Raw genomic sequence first — 20,548 nt, forward strand, 5'->3', positions numbered from 1 at the left:
GGGGAAAACAAAGATTGTGTAAACAGGATGAATCACTCGGTTGAAAAATATAATTGAGTAAAATGATATATACACTACAGATTTTTACTCGTGTTACATTAACCTTCAATAAAACACTGAACCTGATCTTTATTTCTATCAGTTTGTTCCCATTTGCTCCAAAGTTGCTCCTGACATGTTTGTTTTCTGTGAAACTTGAATCATTTGGCTGCACAACATGAGTTTGTATGGATGGAGCCACTGGTGGAGCTGGCAGAGTGTAAGAGCTGAAGTCACTCCGTCTTTATTGAAGCAGCAGCATGTTGTCATTAATATTAATGAGAGCTCTTTTTCACTTGTTCTGTTGGACTGTTTTAACCTGCATCCTGTTGGCTTCAGCTCACATGTTTTATTCTTTATTCAGATTGGAGCGCTGCATGTTGTCAGAGATCAGCTGTGCTTCTCTGGTCTCTGCTCTGAAGTCCAACCCCTCCCATCTGACAGAACTGAACCTGAGTGATAACACCATCAGTGACTCTACAGTGAAGGAGCTGAGCAGCTTTCTGCAGAGTCCTCACTGTGGACTGAAGACTCTGGGGTCAGACACCATGTTTTAGTTGTGTGTTCAGATTAATATGATGTGAAAGTTGTGCTGGTCTTCATGGTAAAGTCTGTTTTCTTCTTCAGGGGTTTAGTTGATGAAATGATGATTTATTAAATAATAAGAAAACAGTGAATCTGTCAGACAGAAACAAATCTAGAATCACTGGCTGAGGCTTCCAGAGCTCCAGAGTTGGTGAATATTTCTGTCTGAAACAACAACAACAGTTTGGAGCAGCAAAACTCCAAAAGCCCGTTAATCAGCTGATACTAACAAACTCCCCTCCAACTCTGTTGGAAATGAACAATCTGTGACTTGGTTAGAAAGCAGCTTTCATCACAGCAGCAGTTCTCTTCAGTCAGATTCATTCATGATGACAAAACGCAGCCAGAAAGCTTCTCCCACTGATAATTTCACTGATTATTACTGAGCAGCCATGCAGGAGGGGGGCAGGGACTGCTTCATCTCTGCAGATACATGCTGTTCTGTTCCCCTGCTGGCTTCATTGGAGCTGTTTTCATCTGTTTCATTCATTTATGAGGAGAACACTGAGTTTCTGTGAATAACGTGTGTGAATGTAGGCTGAAAAACAGCAGATCAGGAACATGAAGCTTCATCAGTTTCTCTGAGAAACTAAAAAATGGTTTTCAACATGAAAAAAGTGCAGCAGGATTTTATTTCACTTTCAGAGTCAATTTCATTCAGTTTTTTATTTCCACTTTAGTATATCTGCTCATATTTCAGATGTTTTCACATTCAGAAACTTTCTGTCAAGTTCAAAACTTTTTTTCAATTTTAAAAATCAGAAAAATCTGAAACTGAAGGAAAAAAATTCAAACACGAAAAAACACATAAAATAAGATTTGAAATGAGAAATGCATCAAATAATCTACAATCAAATAACATCAAAGTAAAATCATGTGTTTTAACTTTGAATGAAATTTCTTTTTACAGAATGAGACTTGACTTTCAGTCTCAACTGATGGAAAAAGTCATATTTGGGCCAGTTAAACTCATGTAGAAGCAGCTTTGGTAGCGAGCATCTGCACTGATCTGCTCATTAGTCCAGTGTTTGGATTTCCTGAAGATGAGTCTCTAAGCTGAGCTGCTGCCGGCTGTGTTTCTGTCTGCTGCTAAATCATGTGACTCTGATGGAAGCTGGGATGTTTAAAGACTGAATGGAAACACTGAACTGAACACTCTGACTCCTCTTGACTTCAGCTTTGTAGCTTCCTGCTGGAGATGGGGGAGGTCTCCCAACCATCAGCCTCAAACTGCACTGATTCTGATAGTTAGTCAAAGCGTCCATCAGCATCCATTAATCAGCCAAACTGATCAATCAGTCCACCTCTGGATGCTTCCAACACTTTTCTAAGGCTCTGTAATGTTTGGCCTGACTGAAATATTCAAACACAACAAGTCACAGTAACAAGTTCTGCTGCTGTCCACTCTTTAAAGAAGTTTGATTCCATGATTCCATTAAACATCACTGCACCATGTTTTTGTGCCTTTAACCTTCAATAAAACACTGAACCTGATCTCCATTTCTATCAGTTTGTTCCCATTTGCTCCAAAGTTGCTCCTGACATGTTTGTTTTCTTTGAAACTTGAATCATTTGGCTGCACAACATGAGTTTGTATGGATGGAGCCACTGGTGGAGCTGGCAGAGTGTAAGAGCTGAAGTCACTCCGTCTTTATTGAAGCAGCAGCATGTTGTCATTAATATTAATGAGAGCTCTTTTTCACTTGTTCTGTTGGACTGTTTTAACCTGCATCCTGTTGGCTTCAGCTCACATGTTTTATTCTTTATTCAGATTGAGGCTCTGCAGTTTGTCAGAGATCAGCTGTGCTTCTCTGTTCTCTGCTCTGAAGTCCAACCCCTCCCATCTGACAGAACTGGACCTGAGTCTGAACACCATCAGAGACTCTGCAGCGAAGGAGCTGAGCAGCTTTCTGCAGAGCCCTCACTGTGGACTGAAGACTCTGAGGTCAGACACCATGTTTTAGTTGTTTGTTCAGATTAATATGATGTGAAAGTTGTGCTGGTCTTCATGGTAAAGTCTGTTTTCTTCTTCAGGGCTTTAGTTGATGAAATGATGATTTATTAAATAATAAGAAAACAGTGAATCTGTCAGACAGAAACAAATCTAGAATCACTGGCTGATGCTTCCAGAGCTCCAGAGTTGGTGAATATTTCTGTCTGAAACAACAACAACAGTTTGGAGCAGCAAAACTCCAAAAGCCCGTTAATCAGCTGATACTAACAAACTCCCCTCCAACTCTGTTGGAAATGAACAATCTTTGACTTGGTTAGAAAACAGCTTTCATCACAGCAGCAGTTCTCTTCAGTCAGATTCATTCATGATGACAAAACGCAGCCAGAAAGCTTCTCCCACTGATAATTTAAAGGAAATCTCTTTCAGTTTGGACCTTTTTGCTCCACTTAATTTATTTAAATGATAAATTAGCTAAAAGTAGAAAAGTCCTGCAGCAAAAAGGGTTTTTGCAATAACTCCAAATTTATAACAACGCCAAGTTTATAGGCCACACAGAGAGAATGCCAAGCTACCACCAAACCACCCAGTTCCTTTTATTCTTTATTAGTAATTCTGTTCCCATGTGGGACTGAATGTGGAGCTGAATGAAAATGATAGCATTCAGCTTTGGTAGCACACATTGAGATTTCTCCCACTGGGTCTCCAGTGGAACGTGGTGGAGCAGCACAGATGTTGGCCTTCAGGCTCCAGGCACCCCCCCTCCGTCCCTCTCACTTTCTTTTCTCAGATCAATCTCTTCAACCTCACATCTAATAACAAGAAACTTAAAGTGTTTCATGAAAGCAACATATTTCTGTTTCTAAGGCAACGGTTTAGTCCAAATCCTGACTGTTTTCAGCACCAAATCATCCTTCTTCATCCACTGACATTGAACAATGTGTTCTTCTCTCTGGTTTGTATCAGAACATTCCAAGAAAAACAAAGTATCAGGAGCAGGGAAAAGGCATAATTCCTTCTTTTTTTGTCTTAAAAGAAGACAACTGTAAGTGTGCAACGTATTTTCATACAAAGTAACTGACTCTAAAGACACAAAAGCTGGTGTAACACTCTCCCCATTATCATCAATGACCCTAAGAGGGGGGAGCAGAGCCGGGTGGGCCAGAGGAGTGTGAGGTGAGGACAGAGAACAGGGAAAACAATGATCTTTATTCATTTAAAATGCTCTCATATTTCCTTTATAACTGAATCTAGGATCACCAGATGGAGGCAGTTTATAACTGAAGATTACTAAGTGTTTCAACACCTCAGGTGTTCACATTGAAGGCATCGAGCTTATTCATGTTGTTTTTTCTGCATAACTCTCATTCTAATGATATAGATACATATTTGCTGTACAAAGCTTTATTGAAAACTTTAAAAGTTCACTATTCAGAAAAATGTGACACCCGTTCAGCTAATTGTGTTGTGCAGTTTCAAGTCAACGTGTATTTTAATCTGGCAACAACTGGCCTCTAAAGATGGTTCCAGATTGAGAATATTGTCATAGAGCTGTTTGTTCCCCCATTTTACAACATAATCAGGCAGCCATTTTTACCTGTGAGCCTCTCCAGTCCATCAGGACTTAACTGAGGGCTTCAGGGGGAACTGACTTTCATTCCACCTTAATTATTCCAAATGTAACTGCATCAGATGATGAGAGGATTTATAAAACTGTCATTAACCGTGTTGAGTTGGTTCCTTTTTGGAGGTTTCAGCTAAAGTGGTTTCAGTGCTTCCACAATGTTCCCTAAATAAAAGCTTAGTTCAAGAAATTCATTCTCATTGTAAAAATGTATTCAATTCAAAACTGAGTCACAAAGTAAATAAATAGCAACATTAACACAATTAAACCAACAAACAATAGAATTAAAGCAGAAAAATGACATTCTTTATCTTTGTTTAGGCACAAATTCTGTTTTCTATAATTATTTTAGTTGAATTTATCATCTTACAAACTAATTTATCGAACTATTTATATATTTTGTATATATTTCAGATTATGGCTGTTTCAGTCCTCCATAGAGGAGAGCCCAGAAGTAACAAGTGATCACCTTTTTTTTCCAATAACACCGTTAACCCATAGTCTGTAATGTTCACTGTCACGGCCCGGCTCCTGAACATAAAACAGAGACGAACACAAGGGGTTAAACAAGTTGTTCATTGTTAAAAGCCAGCCCGCGTTAACTCTCAGCACACACATCAAGCAGCACGAGTGTTGGGAGTCCACACTGTGAACAGGAGACTCTGGGCTCAGTTCCCTGCCTGTAAATATAGCATCATTTCTATGTCAAACCTATAAAATGTCATTTTGTTTCCTAAATGTAGTTAGTTGTCACAGAGCTCCAGTGTTTGTCAGAGGAAGTGAAGAACATGCTCACTTTCAGTTGTTGAAAGCTGCTTGTTAACTGGCTGTTAACCTTGTTCACAGAAAGACATAAAGCAGCATTCAGTACCATGGCTGAGCTTTCTCTTAGGACAAAAAAAAGATAAACACTTTAGAAATGATTCTGAATTCTTCTAAACATTAACATTTGATAAGATCATCTCATCTCACACGTTTCTGGTGATAAAGTTGTTTTTCTTAGTAAGACACATACAGATTAAAGTATCTTTTCAAATGCAGGTTTCAATATAAAACTGATTAATAAGAAGTTTGAAGGAGAAAATCTGCACATTATTAGTATTAATATGTTGCCATGAACAGACATATGACTCTTCCTCTGATATTGGTCAAATGTCTGTAGAATGATGAAATGATGACAGATTGGACTATAAATTATTTCAATAACATGTTTTATTCTGTATTCAGATTGTGGTGCTGCAGGTTATCAGAGATGAGCTGTGCCTCTCTGGTGTCAGCTCTGATGTCCAATCTCTTCCATCTGACACATCTGGACCTGGGTGGAAATGAGATGAAGGATTCAGATGTAAAACTGTTGCATTCTATTTTGGAGAGTCCACACTGTGGTCTGGAGACTCTGAGGTGGGTAAAGGGTTTAAGTCGATCTACATTGCTTGAGCAGTGTTGTCCTAAAAGTGTTCTCAAAGTAAAGATCCTGTTTCCTGTGGGGCTGCAGATGAATCACCAGCTGCTTTCTTTCTAAGGTTATAGGTAGAGAATGGTGACAGGCTTCAGGAGTGGACAGAAAGTCAAAGTAAAGATCCTGTTTCCTGTGGGGCTGCAGATGAATCACCAGCTGCGTTCTTTCTAAGGTTATAGGTAGAGAATGGTGACAGGCTTCAGGAGTGGACAGAAAGTCAAAGTAAAGATCCTGTTTCCTGTCAGGCTGCAGATGAATCACCAGCTGCGTTCTTTCTAAGGTTATAGGTAGAGAATGGTGACAGGCTTCAGGAGTGGACAGAAAGTCAAAGTAAAGATCCTGTTTCCTGTGGGGCTGCAGATGAATCACCAGCTGCGTTCTTTCTAAGGTTATAGGTAGAGAATGGTGACAGGCTTCAGGAGTGGACAGAAAGTCAAAGAAAGACATCAATAGTCAGTCACAGTAATCAGGAGTATGTGAGGAAAACCAACATTTAATGTAACTAAATAAATAGCAGATAGGTCCATTTTGTTTAAGATGACTCGTACTGTCATGAGCTGAATTTACTGTAAGATACTTTATACCTTAATTATTCATAGAAATTTGTATTAGTCATGAAAAAGCTTGTCCCAATGAATACATGATTGTAAGATGGCAGTTATTTGATCTCTCTGTGCTCATGATCTGTTTGAGTGACAGTAAAACAGAGTAAATTTTGGCAGAGCTGACAGACAGAGTAGGCTCCCTTTGAATTATGTTATTTACTTTTACCTGTTGCCAACAACGTGATGATAATCATCCTGAAGAGAGACAACAAAAACATTGTTAATGAAGATTTTGGATGATCATAATCATGAGCTTCAGAATTGTGACAGTTCTGCACCACTGTTTCATTACTGCTGAATAAAGCTCATTTTAACAAGTTCTTTATCTTATGGTTCTGTTTCCTCATGCAGACTCCCCGGAGGGACACATAAAGCCTCCACTGTCAAAACTCGTGAGTACTAATTAATACTAATTAATGTACCGCCTGAAACATGTGATCCATAAAGAATGTGGGCTCAGTTCATTATAACATCATTGATATTTGACAGGACGGCAGAAAAACATTTAAAGAGCAACATAAGGTTAAAATGAAGAAATTAGATTGTACCAAACTTTAAAATGTATCTAAAATATGATTTATATTGCTGTAATAATTCATTAGAAATGCTTGAGTGAGGTGGAATAATCGATTAAATGAGTAAAAAAGAAAAAAGCCATTGAGGGATGTTGTAAGAACTTTAGCAGAACCAGCTGTGCTAATGCTAATGCTAATGTGGGTCTGCCATGGGGAACCTACAGCTGTTCCAGCGATGGACTCCAAAAAGAATTAGTTCGATTGTTCTCCTTGTATCATCTCACTATTGTGTGATGCAAACTATAAAAACATAGACAACACAGTTAAATACATAAATGTCACTGGCAGCTCACACGTACCATCTGTTCTCATTTCATCTACTCAGATCCCAACGAGTGCAGCTGAATGTTACAATAAATACTGCAGATTTAGGGAATTGTAGGATGGAATTATTTCTGTTGCTTTCCTTGGAGATCGTCCCATATTGTCCTTGTGAAATGAGATGATAAAAGAAACATTAGAGCTTCTTGATGCTTTGGAAATTCTTCCTGATCATGTTTTGGCTGCCACCTTGAATATGTCTGCCACCTTAAATGTGGCTGCTACCTTAAATGTGGATGCCACCTTAAATGTGGCTGCCACCTTAAATGTGGATGCCACCTTAAATGTGGCTGCCACCTTAAATATGAATGCCACCTTAAATTTGGCTGCCACCTTAAATATGGCTGCCACCTTAAATGTGGCTGCCACCTTAAATTTGGCTGCCACCTTAAATATGGCTGCCACCTTAAATGTGGCTGCCACCTTAAATTTGGCTGCCACCTTAAATATGGCTGCCACCTTAAATGTGGCTGCCACCTTAAATACGGCTGCCACCTTAAATATGGCTGCCACCTTAAATATGGCTGCCACCTTAAATATGGCTGCCACCTTAAATATGGCTGCCACCTTAAATGTGGCTGCCACCTTAAATATGGCTGCCACTTTAAATATGGCTGCCACCTTAAATATGGCTGCCATCTTAAATGTGGCTGCCACCTTAAATATGGCTGCCATCTTAAATGTGGCTGCCACCTTAAATATGGCTGCCACCTTAAATATGGATGCCACCTTAAATATGGCTGCCACCTTAAATGTGGCTGCTACCTTAAATGTGGATGCCACCTTAAATGTGGCTGCCACCTTAAATTTGGCTGCCACCTTAAATATGGCTGCCACCTTAAATATGGCTGCCACCTTAAATGTGGCTGCCACCTTAAATATGGCTGCCACCTTAAATGTGGCTGCCACCTTAAATATGGCTGCCACCTTAAATATGGCTGCCACCTTAAATATGGCTGCCACCTTAAATGTGGCTGCCACCTTAAATATGGCTGCCACCTTAAATATGGCTGCCACCTTAAATATGGCTGCCACCTTAAATATGGCTGCCACCTTAAATTTGGCTGCCACCTTAAATGTGGCTGCCACCTTAAATGTGGCTGCCACCTTAAATATGGCTGCCACCTTAAATATGGCTGCCATCTTAAATGTGGCTGCCACCTTAAATATGGCTGCCATCTTAAATGTGGCTGCCACCTTAAATATGGATGCCACCTTAAATATGGATGCCACCTTAAATATGGCTGCCACCTTAAATATGGCTGCCACCTTAAATATGTCTGCCACCTTAAATATGGCTGCCACCTTAAATATGGCTGCCACCTTTAAATATGGCTGCCACCTTAAATATGGCTGCCACCTTAAATATGGCTGCCACCTTAAATATGGCTGCCACCTTAAATATGGCTGCCACCTTTAAATATGGCTGCCACCTTAAATATGGCTGCCACCTTAAATATGGCTGCCACCTTAAATGTGGCTGCCACCTTAAATGTGGCTGCCACCTTAAATATGGCTGCCACCTTTAAATATGGCTGCCACCTTAAATATGGCTGCCACCTTAAATATGGCTGCCACCTTAAATATGGCTGCCACCTTAAATATGTCTGCCACCTTAAATATGGCTGCCACCTTAAATATGGCTGCCATCTTAAATGTGGCTGCCACCTTAAATATGGCTGCCACCTTAAATATGGCTGCCACCTTAAATATGGCTGCCACCTTAAATGTGGCTGCCACCTTAAATATGGCTGCCACCTTAAATATGGCTGCCACCTTAAATTTGGCTGCCACCTTAAATATGGCTGCCACCTTAAATATGGCTGCCACCTTAAATATGGCTGCCACCTTAAATATGGCTGCCACCTTAAATATGGCTGCCACCTTTAAATATGGCTGCCACCTTAAATATGGCTGCCACCTTAAATATGGCTGCCACCTTTAAATATGGCTGCCACCTTAAATATGGCTGCCACCTTAAATATGGCTGCCACCTTAAATATGGCTGCCACCTTAAATATGGCTGCCACCTTTAAATATGGCTGCCACCTTAAATATGGCTGCCACCTTAAATATGGCTGCCACCTTAAATATGGCTGCCACCTTTAAATATGGCTGCCACCTTAAATATGGCTGCCACCTTAAATATGTCTGCCACCTTAAATATGGCTGCCACCTTTAAATATGGCTGCCACCTTAAATATGGCTGCCACCTTAAATATGGCTGCCACCTTAAATATGGCTGCCACCTTAAATTTGGCTGCCACCTTAAATATGGCTGCCACCTTAAATATGGCTGCCACCTTAAATATGGCTGCCACCTTAAATGTGGCTGCCACCTTAAATATGGCTGCCACCTTAAATGTGGCTGCCACCTTAAATGTGGCTGCCACCTTAAATGTGGATGCCACCTTAAATATGGCTGCCACCTTAAATATGGCTGCCACCATAAATGTGGCTGCCACCTTAAATATGGCTGCCACCTTAAATATGGCTGCCACCTTAAATATGGCTGCCACCTTTAAATATGGCTGCCACCTTAAATATGGCTGCCACCTTAAATGTGGCTGCCACCTTAAATATGGCTGCCACCATAAATATGGCTGCCACCTTAAATATGGATGCCACCTTAAATATGGCTGCCACCTTAAATATGGATGCCACCTTAAATGTGGATGCCACCTTAAATGTGGATGCCACCTTAAATATGGCTGCCACCTTAAATATGGCTGCCACCTTAAATATGGCTGCCACCTTAAATATGGCTGCCACCATAAATATGGCTGCCACCTTAAATATGGCTGCCACCTTAAATGTGGCTGCCACCTTAAATATGGCTGCCACCATAAATATGGCTGCCACCTTAAATATGGCTGCCACCTTAAATATGGCTGCCACCATATGACACAGTTCAGTGGCGTCTCTGGCACCAACAGGATGCATCAGGATTCAGCCCACATGTGACCACACAGAATGTGGGCTGTTCCCCACAGTGGCTGTCAGTTTTTACTCATTAAGTTGAAAAATGTATGTTTTAATCAGATTTAGCTGGCGGGCTGCCATATATCAGTTGTTTTCTTTCTTTTTTTTAACTGTTTATTTATTAAGATTTTCTCAGTAAGCAAACAATCAAAGATCAATGAGAACATGTCTGAAAGGATAATTGCTACATACATGTACATGAAACAAAACAAGACAAAGCAAAACAAGACATAACAGAAACTAAAGACAGAAAGCCCCACAACAAAACAATAAAACAATAACAAAAAACAAAACAGAAAAAAGTGCATTCACTGCTCATACATGGGATAGGATAGTTCGTGATTCTGAGGTCACATGGTCACAGGACCATTTCAGAGGTCCAGGCCAGGCAATGCGTCCACATAGCTTATGAAGGGGTCCCAGGTTTTATGAAATGTCTGAAGGGAGCCATTTAGCGTGCCTCTCATTTGTTCCACTTTTAAATTCTGCATCATGTCTCTGATCCAATGGCTATGTGCTGGAGACGTTGTGTCCTTCCATTTAAATAGAATTAACCTTCTAGCCAACAGAGAGGAAAACGCCCTCTGTAGGTAGGCTGGTAAACCATATTGGTCTGAATTAGGAATTATGCCAAAAATTGCAACACAGGGAGAAGGCTGAACATCAAAACCATAAATTTGAGACATGGTATCAAAAAAAGATGACCAGAAATTGGCAAGTTTTGAACAAGACCAAAATATATGGTACAAGGTTGCTGTCGTTTGTTTGCATCTATCACAGATGGGGTTTGTATTGGGGAATATTCTTGCTAGTTTAGCTTTAGAGAAGTGTAGTCTATATAAAACCTTAAACTGTATCAGGGCATGTCTGGAACATATTGATGAAGAATGAACCCTTGTGAGGGCCAATATCAGTTGTTTTCTGACTTCACAGAGCCTAAACGTACTGTTATACTCCTACATTTTATACTTTATAATAGGAAAGTGAGAATGGAAGCAGCCTACCAGCTTATGTTAGCAGGTGACATATCTGTACTGTTTAGTGGGATTAAAATGACCTTTATCTATAAATCACATGATTGCTTTTACATTACTACCAGTTTATCTTTTAGGTTTTCAGCCGTTCTGAGACTTTATTTTAAACTTCTCTGTGGGTACATGTTACTTAAACTTGGTAACTTAGCTGAAGAATATTTCTGATGTGATTTAATGACATGATTTTAAGTTGTATAGTTATGTCAGATATGTGTCAGCAGTGCTAATAAAAACGCAGCTAAAGCACCATCAGAGGACAGCTGCTAGCATGTGGGAGCCGCTCTGTGCTTACATGCAGCATGCATAAATGAAAAATGTGTTTTTCAGGCAAAGCTTGAGAACAGGAGAGTGCTGAGGAGTTCCAGCAGGCAGCGCATCATAAAGCACAGCTGTGCAGTCAGCCGCTGTTTATTAAAGCAGGAAATAAGAGCAGCATCTGCTTTGATTGCTCTCTCCTTCTTCACACTTTTTAGGTGACACAGTGATTATTTAATATGTAGATGAAGTGTTTTTAAAGCGTCCTCACTGTGTAACACATGATGGTGACTGTGGGGTTACAGTCCAGCAGCTCATGAGTCTCTGGTGTTTCCCACAGTAAAGGAGAGGCACGCTGCTTCATGGCCACACAGAAGAAACTGATTTAACACTCCTCTCTCCATCACTATCTCTCTTTGTGTCCTTGTCTGTTCCCCAGCTGGTGTGCTGCCTGTTTACCAGGCGCTGCGCGACCGCGAGGCTCAGGAGGACGATGAGGTCTCATTCATGGCGGATGACATCATCATCGGTACGGCCGAGGCCATCGCTGAGGGTCGGCTGTACGGGACTGTGCGGAGAAGCGGGAAGTCCGGCCGGCTGCCTGCAGACTGCGTTCGATGTATGTGGTGTCACACTGTCAGACACACAGCTCAGTAGCTCAGAGTCAGGAGACCCTCATACAGATGTTTCCTCATACAGATGTTCCCTCGTACAGATGTTTCCTCATACAGATGTTTCCTCATACAGATGTTCCCTCATACAGATGTTTCCTCATACAGATGTTCCCTCATACAGATGTTCCCTCATACAGATGTTTCCTCATACAGATGTTTCCTCATACAGATGTTCCCTCATACAGATGTTTCCTCGTACAGATGTTCCCTCATACAGATGTTTCCTCGTACAGATGTTCCCTCATACAGATGTTCCCTCATACAGATGTTTCCTCATACAGATGTTTCCTCATACAGATGTTTCCTCAACAACATGCGATGCAGAATAAACACATTTAATGAGACAGGCTGTGGACGTTTAACACAGTTTATTCCTTAAAGGCGCTTTAAAAATATCCCGTCTAATTAAGACTTCAGAGTTAAGAAATAAATGTTACATTTGACACAGTTTTACTTTAATAATGTCAAAGATTTGAAAGGTCACTGTGGTGAGCAGCAGGTCAGGTTTTAACAGGTTTTATATCTGTGATCTGACCTCCAGCTAGTTTCTCTCTTCAGTTCAGTGAATTATATAACAGCTGATGAGAATTTAAAGCAATAAAGCAAACCTGCCAGCAGCCATATTTGTTCTGTTGAATGGAAGTAGGCTGGACGCGGTCCCCACTCCCCCCTTCTGAGATGCATGGAATGCAGCATTCCTCCTGGGTGCAGTGCTCACAGCCAGCATCCAGTTTCTATTCAATCCTACACAATCTATACTCCCATTAAAGTGAACATTAACTCACTGAAAACGCACCAAATAAACCAATCACAGTGGCAAAGAGATGGCGAACATCAAGCCAGCCCTTCTGGAGCTGCAGCCAGGTTTGTTTTGGCTGAGCAGGCAGCACTCCCTGCAGTTTCTCCCCCACAGCCAGGCAGTCTGTCAGCTGACCTCCAGGACAGAAGGGGCAGCACTCCCTTTAGTTTCTCCCCCACAGCCAGGCCCAGTCTGTCAGCTGACCTCCAGGACAGAAGGGGCAGCACTCCCTGCAGTTTCTCCCCCACAGCCAGACACAGTCTGTCAGCTGACCTCCAGGACAGAAGGGGCAGCACTCCCTGCAGTTTCTCCCCCACAGCCAGGCACAGTCTGTCAGCTGACCTCCAGGACAGAAGGGGCAGCACTCCCTGCAGTTTCTCCCCCACAGCCAGGCACAGTCTGTCAGCTGACCTCCAGGACAGAAGGGGCAGCACTCCCTGCAGTTTCTCCCCCACAGCCAGGCACAGTCTGTCAGCTGACCTCCAGGACAGAAGGGGCAGCACTCCCTGCAGTTTCTCCCCCACAGCCAGGCACAGTCTGTCAGCTGACCTCCAGGACAGAAGGGGCAGCACTCCCTGCAGTTTCTCCCCCACAGCCAGGCAGTCTGTCAGCTGACCTCCAGGACAGAAGGGGCAGCACTCCCTGCAGTTTCTCCCCCACAGCCAGGCAGTCTGTCAGCTGACCTCCAGGACAGAAGGGGCAGCACTCTCCAGCTATCCTGTTGGGACTCATCTTTGACTCCCAGCAGGGTGAAAACATGGAGGGACACATCTTATATCCTGTCTTTAATCCACAGATGAAACAGAACAATTCAAAGCAAAGGGAAGCCAAACTGTTGTATTGAGCAGATTCAGGAAGCACTCAGACTGATTATTTACTCTCTCTCTCTGGGTCTCCATGTGTTTCTCCCAGCTTGTCCGCAGCATGTGCACTTGGCGCTGGATAACTACGAGGCTCAGGAGGACGGTGAGGTCTCATTCAGAGTCGGTGACATCATCATCTCTCCTGAGCCCAGCACCCAAAGCAGGATGTACGGAACTGTGCAAAGAAGCAGAGAGTCCGGCTGGGTGCCATCACACTACATCCAAAGTATGTGCTTTCATCTGTGTGTGGAAGAGTTCATTCATCATTTAGTGTGCTGAAGCTGTGTCTGATGTTCGTCTGCTCCCATCAGGTATCAAACTGAAGCCAAACACAGAGTCTGATGAAGGTGAGAGAAACTACTGGATCCTGATTTTTCACCCAACTTTCAGCCCCTCATGAGAACAAATCCCATTAATCTGGGATTTTCTTTTTCTTTTCAACATCATTGAACTCATAGATTTGTAGCCATGTTGTAAGAAACTGTTGAATTCATGATGTGCACAAAGCCTTCATTAAAGTTCAGACTGTAAGAATATTTGTTTAAACACAAGTTAGTTATTAGTCATAAAAACTGCTGTTCCTTCTCTTTTCCAGGCTCCAGCAACCTTCACCCCGGAAGTTCAAACTGAATCTTCACAAGTCTCATACAGGTGATGATCATTCCCATCATTCCATCCCTGTTTCAGCTTTAAAAGCTTACTGCGTCTGATACTGTAGATCACAGAATCCTGTTGCACAGGCTGGAAAACTGGGTTGGACTTCTGGGTCTGTGTGAATATATGATGATAATATGTTATTGAGCAGAAAGTCCCATTCACTGTTAACCATAATAACAGCATAAATAATGTCTTTTAGGGAGAAGGGTCGGAGACGGATGCGAGTGTGCCACCAGTCATGAACATCAATCCAGGATGTGGCGGAGAACATAGAATGAAAAAACAAGTGATCAGAAGTTTCATCCTCTCCACAAAACACACATCCATCCGACTCACAGCCAAAGCTCCGTCTCAGCAGCTCTCCGGATGGATATGCACCATTTAGGATTTTAAAGTGAACTCTTTTACTTTGGGATTAATGGGGAATTTCAAATATTTAGAACGCAGCGAATATATGTCTTCTTTGGAGAAAATGTGTTTAATGGAGTTACGGCATGACAATAAAGGGTGCGTGATGTCATCAAACATCTTTCTAATTGTTTTATTAGGAATCTTTTAATAGCCTTAAAATGACAATTTCCAACAAGAAGAAGTGGAACATTAGGAGTGATGTGAGTGGAGTTGGAAACAATCCCATGAATTAAATGTAAAGTGGGTTTAGGGACGGCTTTTATTATGGATACAAAGAAGTTTGGATTGATGATCAGATTATATTTGAGGCAAAAATGTTCATATGTCATCACACACCCTTCATCATCAACTAAATGAATTAGAGACCAAATACCTTCATCCATCCCGTCCTTGATACACAGCGACTTGTTTGTCCTTGTGATGGATCTATTGTTCCATGTGGGCGTGTTGTGTGGGGTGAAGTTAGGATTGTTCAGGAGTTTCCAATATAAAAGGACTTGCTGGTGAAATAGGGATAATTTAACGGGAAGTTTCAGAATATTAAAATCACATTTTAACAAAAGCTCAATGCCACCAAATCTTTTGAAGATTTCTCTGGGGATATGATACCAGAAGCTCTTATCGTTAGGGAAAGACTGTAACCAGTTCATTTTCAGTGTACCATTGATAGTCAAAATCAACAGCCTGCAGGCCGCCATCTTTGTATGCCTTGGTCATCTCTGTCCTCTTAATATAATGTATCTTTTTCCTCCAGATATAATCCAAACTGATTTGATTGACCTTCTTAATGACCCTGTTGGGGATGGCCAAGGAATACGCTGATAGATACACCTCGATATGCTCTCCATCTTAGTAAGAACAACTCGGCCCGGTAAACTGATGTCTGTCAATAACCAGGAGTTAAGTTTAGTTTGACTTTCAGTTATTACACTCCACACATTCATATTTTCTCTTTCAGCTGGGTTTTTAGATATATGTATTCCTAAGTATTTGATAAATGATTTTATAGGAATGTTGGATGCTTCTGTTAGATCACTGGGATGAATTGGCATTAACTCACATTTGTTCACATTAAGTTTAAGCCCAGAGGCATTGCAAAATGTATTAATCGCCTGCATTATTTTGGGGACCTCAGTTAGGCGTTTCATAAAAATAGTCGTACCGTCTGCAAGCTGGATGATGACAACATGGTAACCCAATAACATTTAAAGGAGCAATGTTTGAATTTTAATAAAAATGGAAAGCATTTCTGTGGCACTTCTAAAGAGAAATGGAGAAATGGGACAGCCTTGTTTGAGCCCACGTTTGATAGGAAATCTTGGTGATGTGCCTCCTGGTAGTGAAACAGAGCTATTTGCATCCTCATAAACAGATTCTATAATGGCTCGAAATGTATTCCTGAAGCCTAAAAGTTTTAAGCATTGGAAAATAAAGGCATGCTCAATTGAGTCAAAAGCCATCATGCCCTGCTTCATACTGTATGGAAGACAGTTATTCCATATGATCTCTTTAAAGACCTGGAATATAAGTTCTCTGAGACAATCCCAAAAACGTCTACAGAAATGGGCAGTAAGGCATCAGGGCCGGGGGATTTGTCCAGTTTCAAACACATGACAGCACTGTGTAGTTCTTCTATGTTAATATCTTTGTCACAGTTTTCCTTGAAATCCTCAGAGATTTGAGGGATGAAGTCTTTGACTTGGCCTGGCAGGAGCTCACTGTCTTGGGTTGAAAAGGAAGAGCAGTACAGGTTTTTGTAAAAGTTGCTCATTTCTTTTGCAATTAGAATTGGGTTTGTGCATTCCTCATTGTTAATAATAAGTGATTGAATGTGTTTTTTAACTCGCCTCCTCTTTTCTAATCTGCAGAAGTATGCACTGTTTTTTTCTCCTTCCTCAATCCATTTTCACTTCAGCAGTTAGAGTTTATACCAGGACTCTCTTCTTCTCTTGATGTATTTTCTGCAGGCTCTCTTCTTCTCTTGATGTATTTTCTGCAGGCTCTCTTCTTCTCTTGATGTATGTTCTGCAGGCTCTCTTCTTCTCTTGATGTATTTTCTGCAGGCTCTCTTCTTCTCTTGATGTATGTTCTGCAGGCTCTCTTCTTCTCTTGATGTATGTTCTGCAGGCCCTCTTCTTCTCTTGATGTATTTTCTGCAGGCTCTCTTCTTCTCTTGATGTATGTTCTGCAGGCTCTCTTCTTCTCTTGATGTATGTTCTGCAGGCCCTCTTCTTCTCTTGATGTATTTTCTGCAGGCTCTTCTTCTCTTGATGTATTTTCTGCAGGCTCTCTTCTTCTCTTGGGGTATGTTCTGCGGACTCTTCTTCTCTTGATGTATTTCCTGCAGGCTCTCTTCTTGTCTTGATGTATTTTCTGCAGGCTCTCTTCTTCTCTTGATGTATGTTCTGCGGACTCTCTTCTTCTCTTGATGTATGTTCTGCAGGCCCTCTTCTTCTCTTGATGTATTTTCTGCAGGCTCTTCTTCTCTTGATGTATTTTCTGCAGGCTCTCTTCTTCTCTTGGGGTATGTTCTGCGGACTCTTCTTCTCTTGATGTATTTCCTGCAGGCTCTCTTCTTGTCTTGATGTATTTTCTGCAGGCTCTCTTCTTCTCTTGATGTATGTTCTGCGGACTCTTCTTTTTTAAAAAAAAATAAAACTTTATTAACAATTATATACATAACAAAACTGTTAAGCCAGGGGGAGAAAAAAAATATAAAAGTAGAAATGTACAAAGAGTATAGAAACATCGTGCATGTAAAGAAAAACATATTAATTAAATCATTTTTTTTCCAAAATAAAGTTTGTTTTTAAAGCCTTGGGGATTTCTGGACCATTGATGTCGGTGTTGTATTGATATAGTTCTTTCAAAAAAAGTGTAAAATTTGCTTTGCTGTCGGTCCATTTCCTTTTTGTGGATATGAAATTTAACTAAAAATAAAACAAGTTGTCCTAAAGAATTAAATCCTTTTCCATTTGGTTATTTCAAAGTAAAGAAAAATGTCTTTTTCATGCAAATGTGCTGAATGTCCAGTTTTCTTTTCAATAAAATTTCGTACATTTGACAATATAAACAGTGAAAAAATAAATGTGCAATAGATTCATCATACAAGCCACAGAAACCACAATTAAGAAAAATTAGCAAAAGGAATAGTTACATTTACCAAAATATTTCTAATATATCTGTTTGTACATTTGTTAGTTGTGACGTCAACATTTCCCAGAAAAATATTGTTGGTAGGAGCTAAAAGGAAGCTGCAGTACATTCCTCGGGATAGCATTAAAGATTACATCATATTCTTCATAAAGTAACAGTTGACCTTCAGTTTTCATGAGTTGTGATACTAAAAAAATACTATTATTGATCCAGTTTTTGTTATACAAAGATCTATTTTTATACAGAATACTCCTGTTATTCCAAATGTAATATCGAGTAGGTGCAAAATTATGTTTGTACAACATTTTCCAATTCAGCAGAGCTTGCTTGTGACAATTTGCTACTTTCACAGGTAATTTATCAGGGTTATAGTCACATTTTAGCAGGAAGTCAAGTCCTCCAATTGAATTAAAAATGAATTTAGGGAAAGCATTCCAAATATTATCTTCTTCATTAATTAAAAGTATAATTCAATGTTTCAAAACTTAGGACCTCCAGACCCCCATGTTGTCTTGTGTTACATAATTCCTCTTTTTTTAAATAATGACACTTATTTCTCCATATGATATTGAATAAATAAGTCAATAAAAGCTACTTTTTTATATAATCTTGTTGTACTGCTACTAGTCTGTTAAGTAAACAGTATTCTTGTTCTACACTCTGGCTTGTTATTCGTGTGCCGACACTACAGGACACTCTTCATCTCAGAACTAAATAATCTCCTTCTGTTTGTTGTCTCTATGGAGCCATGTAGCCTAGCATGCTAACTGCAGCTAGTTAGCAGTTAGCTCTGCTACTGGTCGTCATGGTTATTTTCTCTGTGCTGCTGTAAACTTAAATTCCATCAAAAATAAAGACACTGAACCTCCAAACAGAACTAAAGGAGAACAACGCGTGAATCCATGAAACGTTTGACTGCAGTGACACTTTTCTGCCACATGACGGAGCCACTGAGTCAGGTTGGAGCTTTGATGGAGAAGTTTTCAAACTGTGAGCCTCCAAATAAAGGCAGAAAGCCCTCTCCTCTCCTCCTCCTCCTCCTCAGAATTCTGGAAACTTCGTAATCCACTTCCCCGAGAATTTGTGTTTCTAACCAGAAACATAATGACACACCAAATTATTCAACCACAATTGGCCCCGCTGTCAATTCAAGGAATTCTAAAGGATAAACTCTTTTATTAAAAAATGGTTTACCAAAAGTTTATTCCCTGGACAGCAAAATAAAATTAATATATTACATAAATTTGACAAGAACAGTTCCTAAATTGAGGTCTATGTATATAAAATTCCCTATACCTCCAAAGGCCAAAGAAACCCACTTCAAAATTCTGAATAACATATACCCCTCCAAAGAGTTACTTCGACTACGCTTTAACATTGAGGATAACAACTGCTCATTCTGTGAAAACAACACTGAGGATACCGAGCATGTATTTTTTTCCTGTGATGCCGTTCAAGGGTTCTGGTTACTTGTAAATGAATGGTTGAAACATAGACTCCCACCTCTCTCATCTCCTTTCTCAAAAGATAATATTTGGCTTAATATTAAAAAACAAAGAAGATCAACTCTGTATCAATGTTGTTTTATGTCTTGCTAAATTTTTATACACAAAAACAGAATACAGAAATGTCCCCCCAGTTTTGTTTCCTTTAAGAATTTATTTAATTTGTACTTAAAATCTTTCAAATTTGTCAATGAATCCAAAGCCCAGAAATTCTATAATGTTATGAGTAATCCCCCAACGAACTAGAAAACTGAATCAATCCTGTATTCCCCTTGTACTTTGTAATACTGCCTTAATCTATTGATTTATTTTGTTTATTTTGTCCTTTCTGTTTTATTGTTATTACTCATATTTTAGTGAATTTTGAAGGTGAGGAAAGGTGGACAACAATATTACTGGGCATGTATTGTTGTAATGTTTTAAATACTTGAACGCAGTTTTTCTAGAGAATATAATTGTTTTGTATATGGGATTATTGTCCATTGACTCTTTTGGGCTTTCACATGCGCGAGCCTACAACCAGCCGGTGAGTTCCATGCTGTTTATAAAGTTGTTTTGTAACGTCCCCATGCCAGTAATGTGAGAACCATGCATATGGTTTTGATGGTAAGGCTTGTGACTTTATTGTCGGATGGGTTATAAAGTGGTGTGACGTTTCTGCAGTGTGCAAGTTGTTGTTTTACGTGGAAGGGTTAGCGCTTGCCCCTTAGCCACCACATATTAGCCTCGCATGACATGCTGTGCGGACAGAGCGATCTTCACACAGGGAGCGCAGATTTGCACCTCTCTGTGTCCTACTAGCATTATTTGACAACCTCTAGCAATGGGAATGCGCTTCAAATGCCCCGGAGTTCCCCTTTAACTTTGGGTCCCTTCAGATTCCTCTGAGTTCCCCACGCCTCGGTGTCAGCGCCCCCAGCTGGCTAACCAGCTAAATGACAGCTTTCCAGCTCACTGACAGCTGCTAAATGTTGATATCGGCTGCTGTCGGTGTTAAAGCTGTTTGATAGTTACCTTGATGTGATACAACTCAATGACCAAGAGCTGCGCGGT

The 20,548-nt window shown here is 40.6% G+C and overlaps 1 protein-coding gene across 1 annotated transcript in view; it reads left to right on the forward strand.

The window, feature by feature from the left end:
* LOC142370210 (uncharacterized) overlaps positions 1–17,138 on the forward strand; it is a 78,232-nt gene extending 61,094 nt beyond the window's left edge. The window contains exons 14-22 of the mRNA XM_075452689.1: positions 404–577; positions 2,396–2,569; positions 5,427–5,600; positions 6,615–6,655; positions 11,870–12,049; positions 13,816–13,992; positions 14,078–14,113; positions 14,362–14,417; positions 14,623–17,138. Of these exons, the coding sequence (XP_075308804.1) occupies positions 404–577; positions 2,396–2,569; positions 5,427–5,600; positions 6,615–6,655; positions 11,870–12,049; positions 13,816–13,992; positions 14,078–14,113; positions 14,362–14,396 (991 nt within the window). The 3' untranslated portion in view covers positions 14,397–14,417; positions 14,623–17,138. The remainder of the gene's footprint in view (positions 1–403; positions 578–2,395; positions 2,570–5,426; positions 5,601–6,614; positions 6,656–11,869; positions 12,050–13,815; positions 13,993–14,077; positions 14,114–14,361; positions 14,418–14,622) is intronic.
* Positions 17,139–20,548: the final 3,410 nt, after the last annotated feature.

The sequence above is a fragment of the Odontesthes bonariensis genome, chromosome 20, assembly GCF_027942865.1.
Source record: "Odontesthes bonariensis isolate fOdoBon6 chromosome 20, fOdoBon6.hap1, whole genome shotgun sequence".
In the NCBI taxonomy this organism is placed as follows: domain Eukaryota; kingdom Metazoa; phylum Chordata; class Actinopteri; order Atheriniformes; family Atherinopsidae; genus Odontesthes; species Odontesthes bonariensis.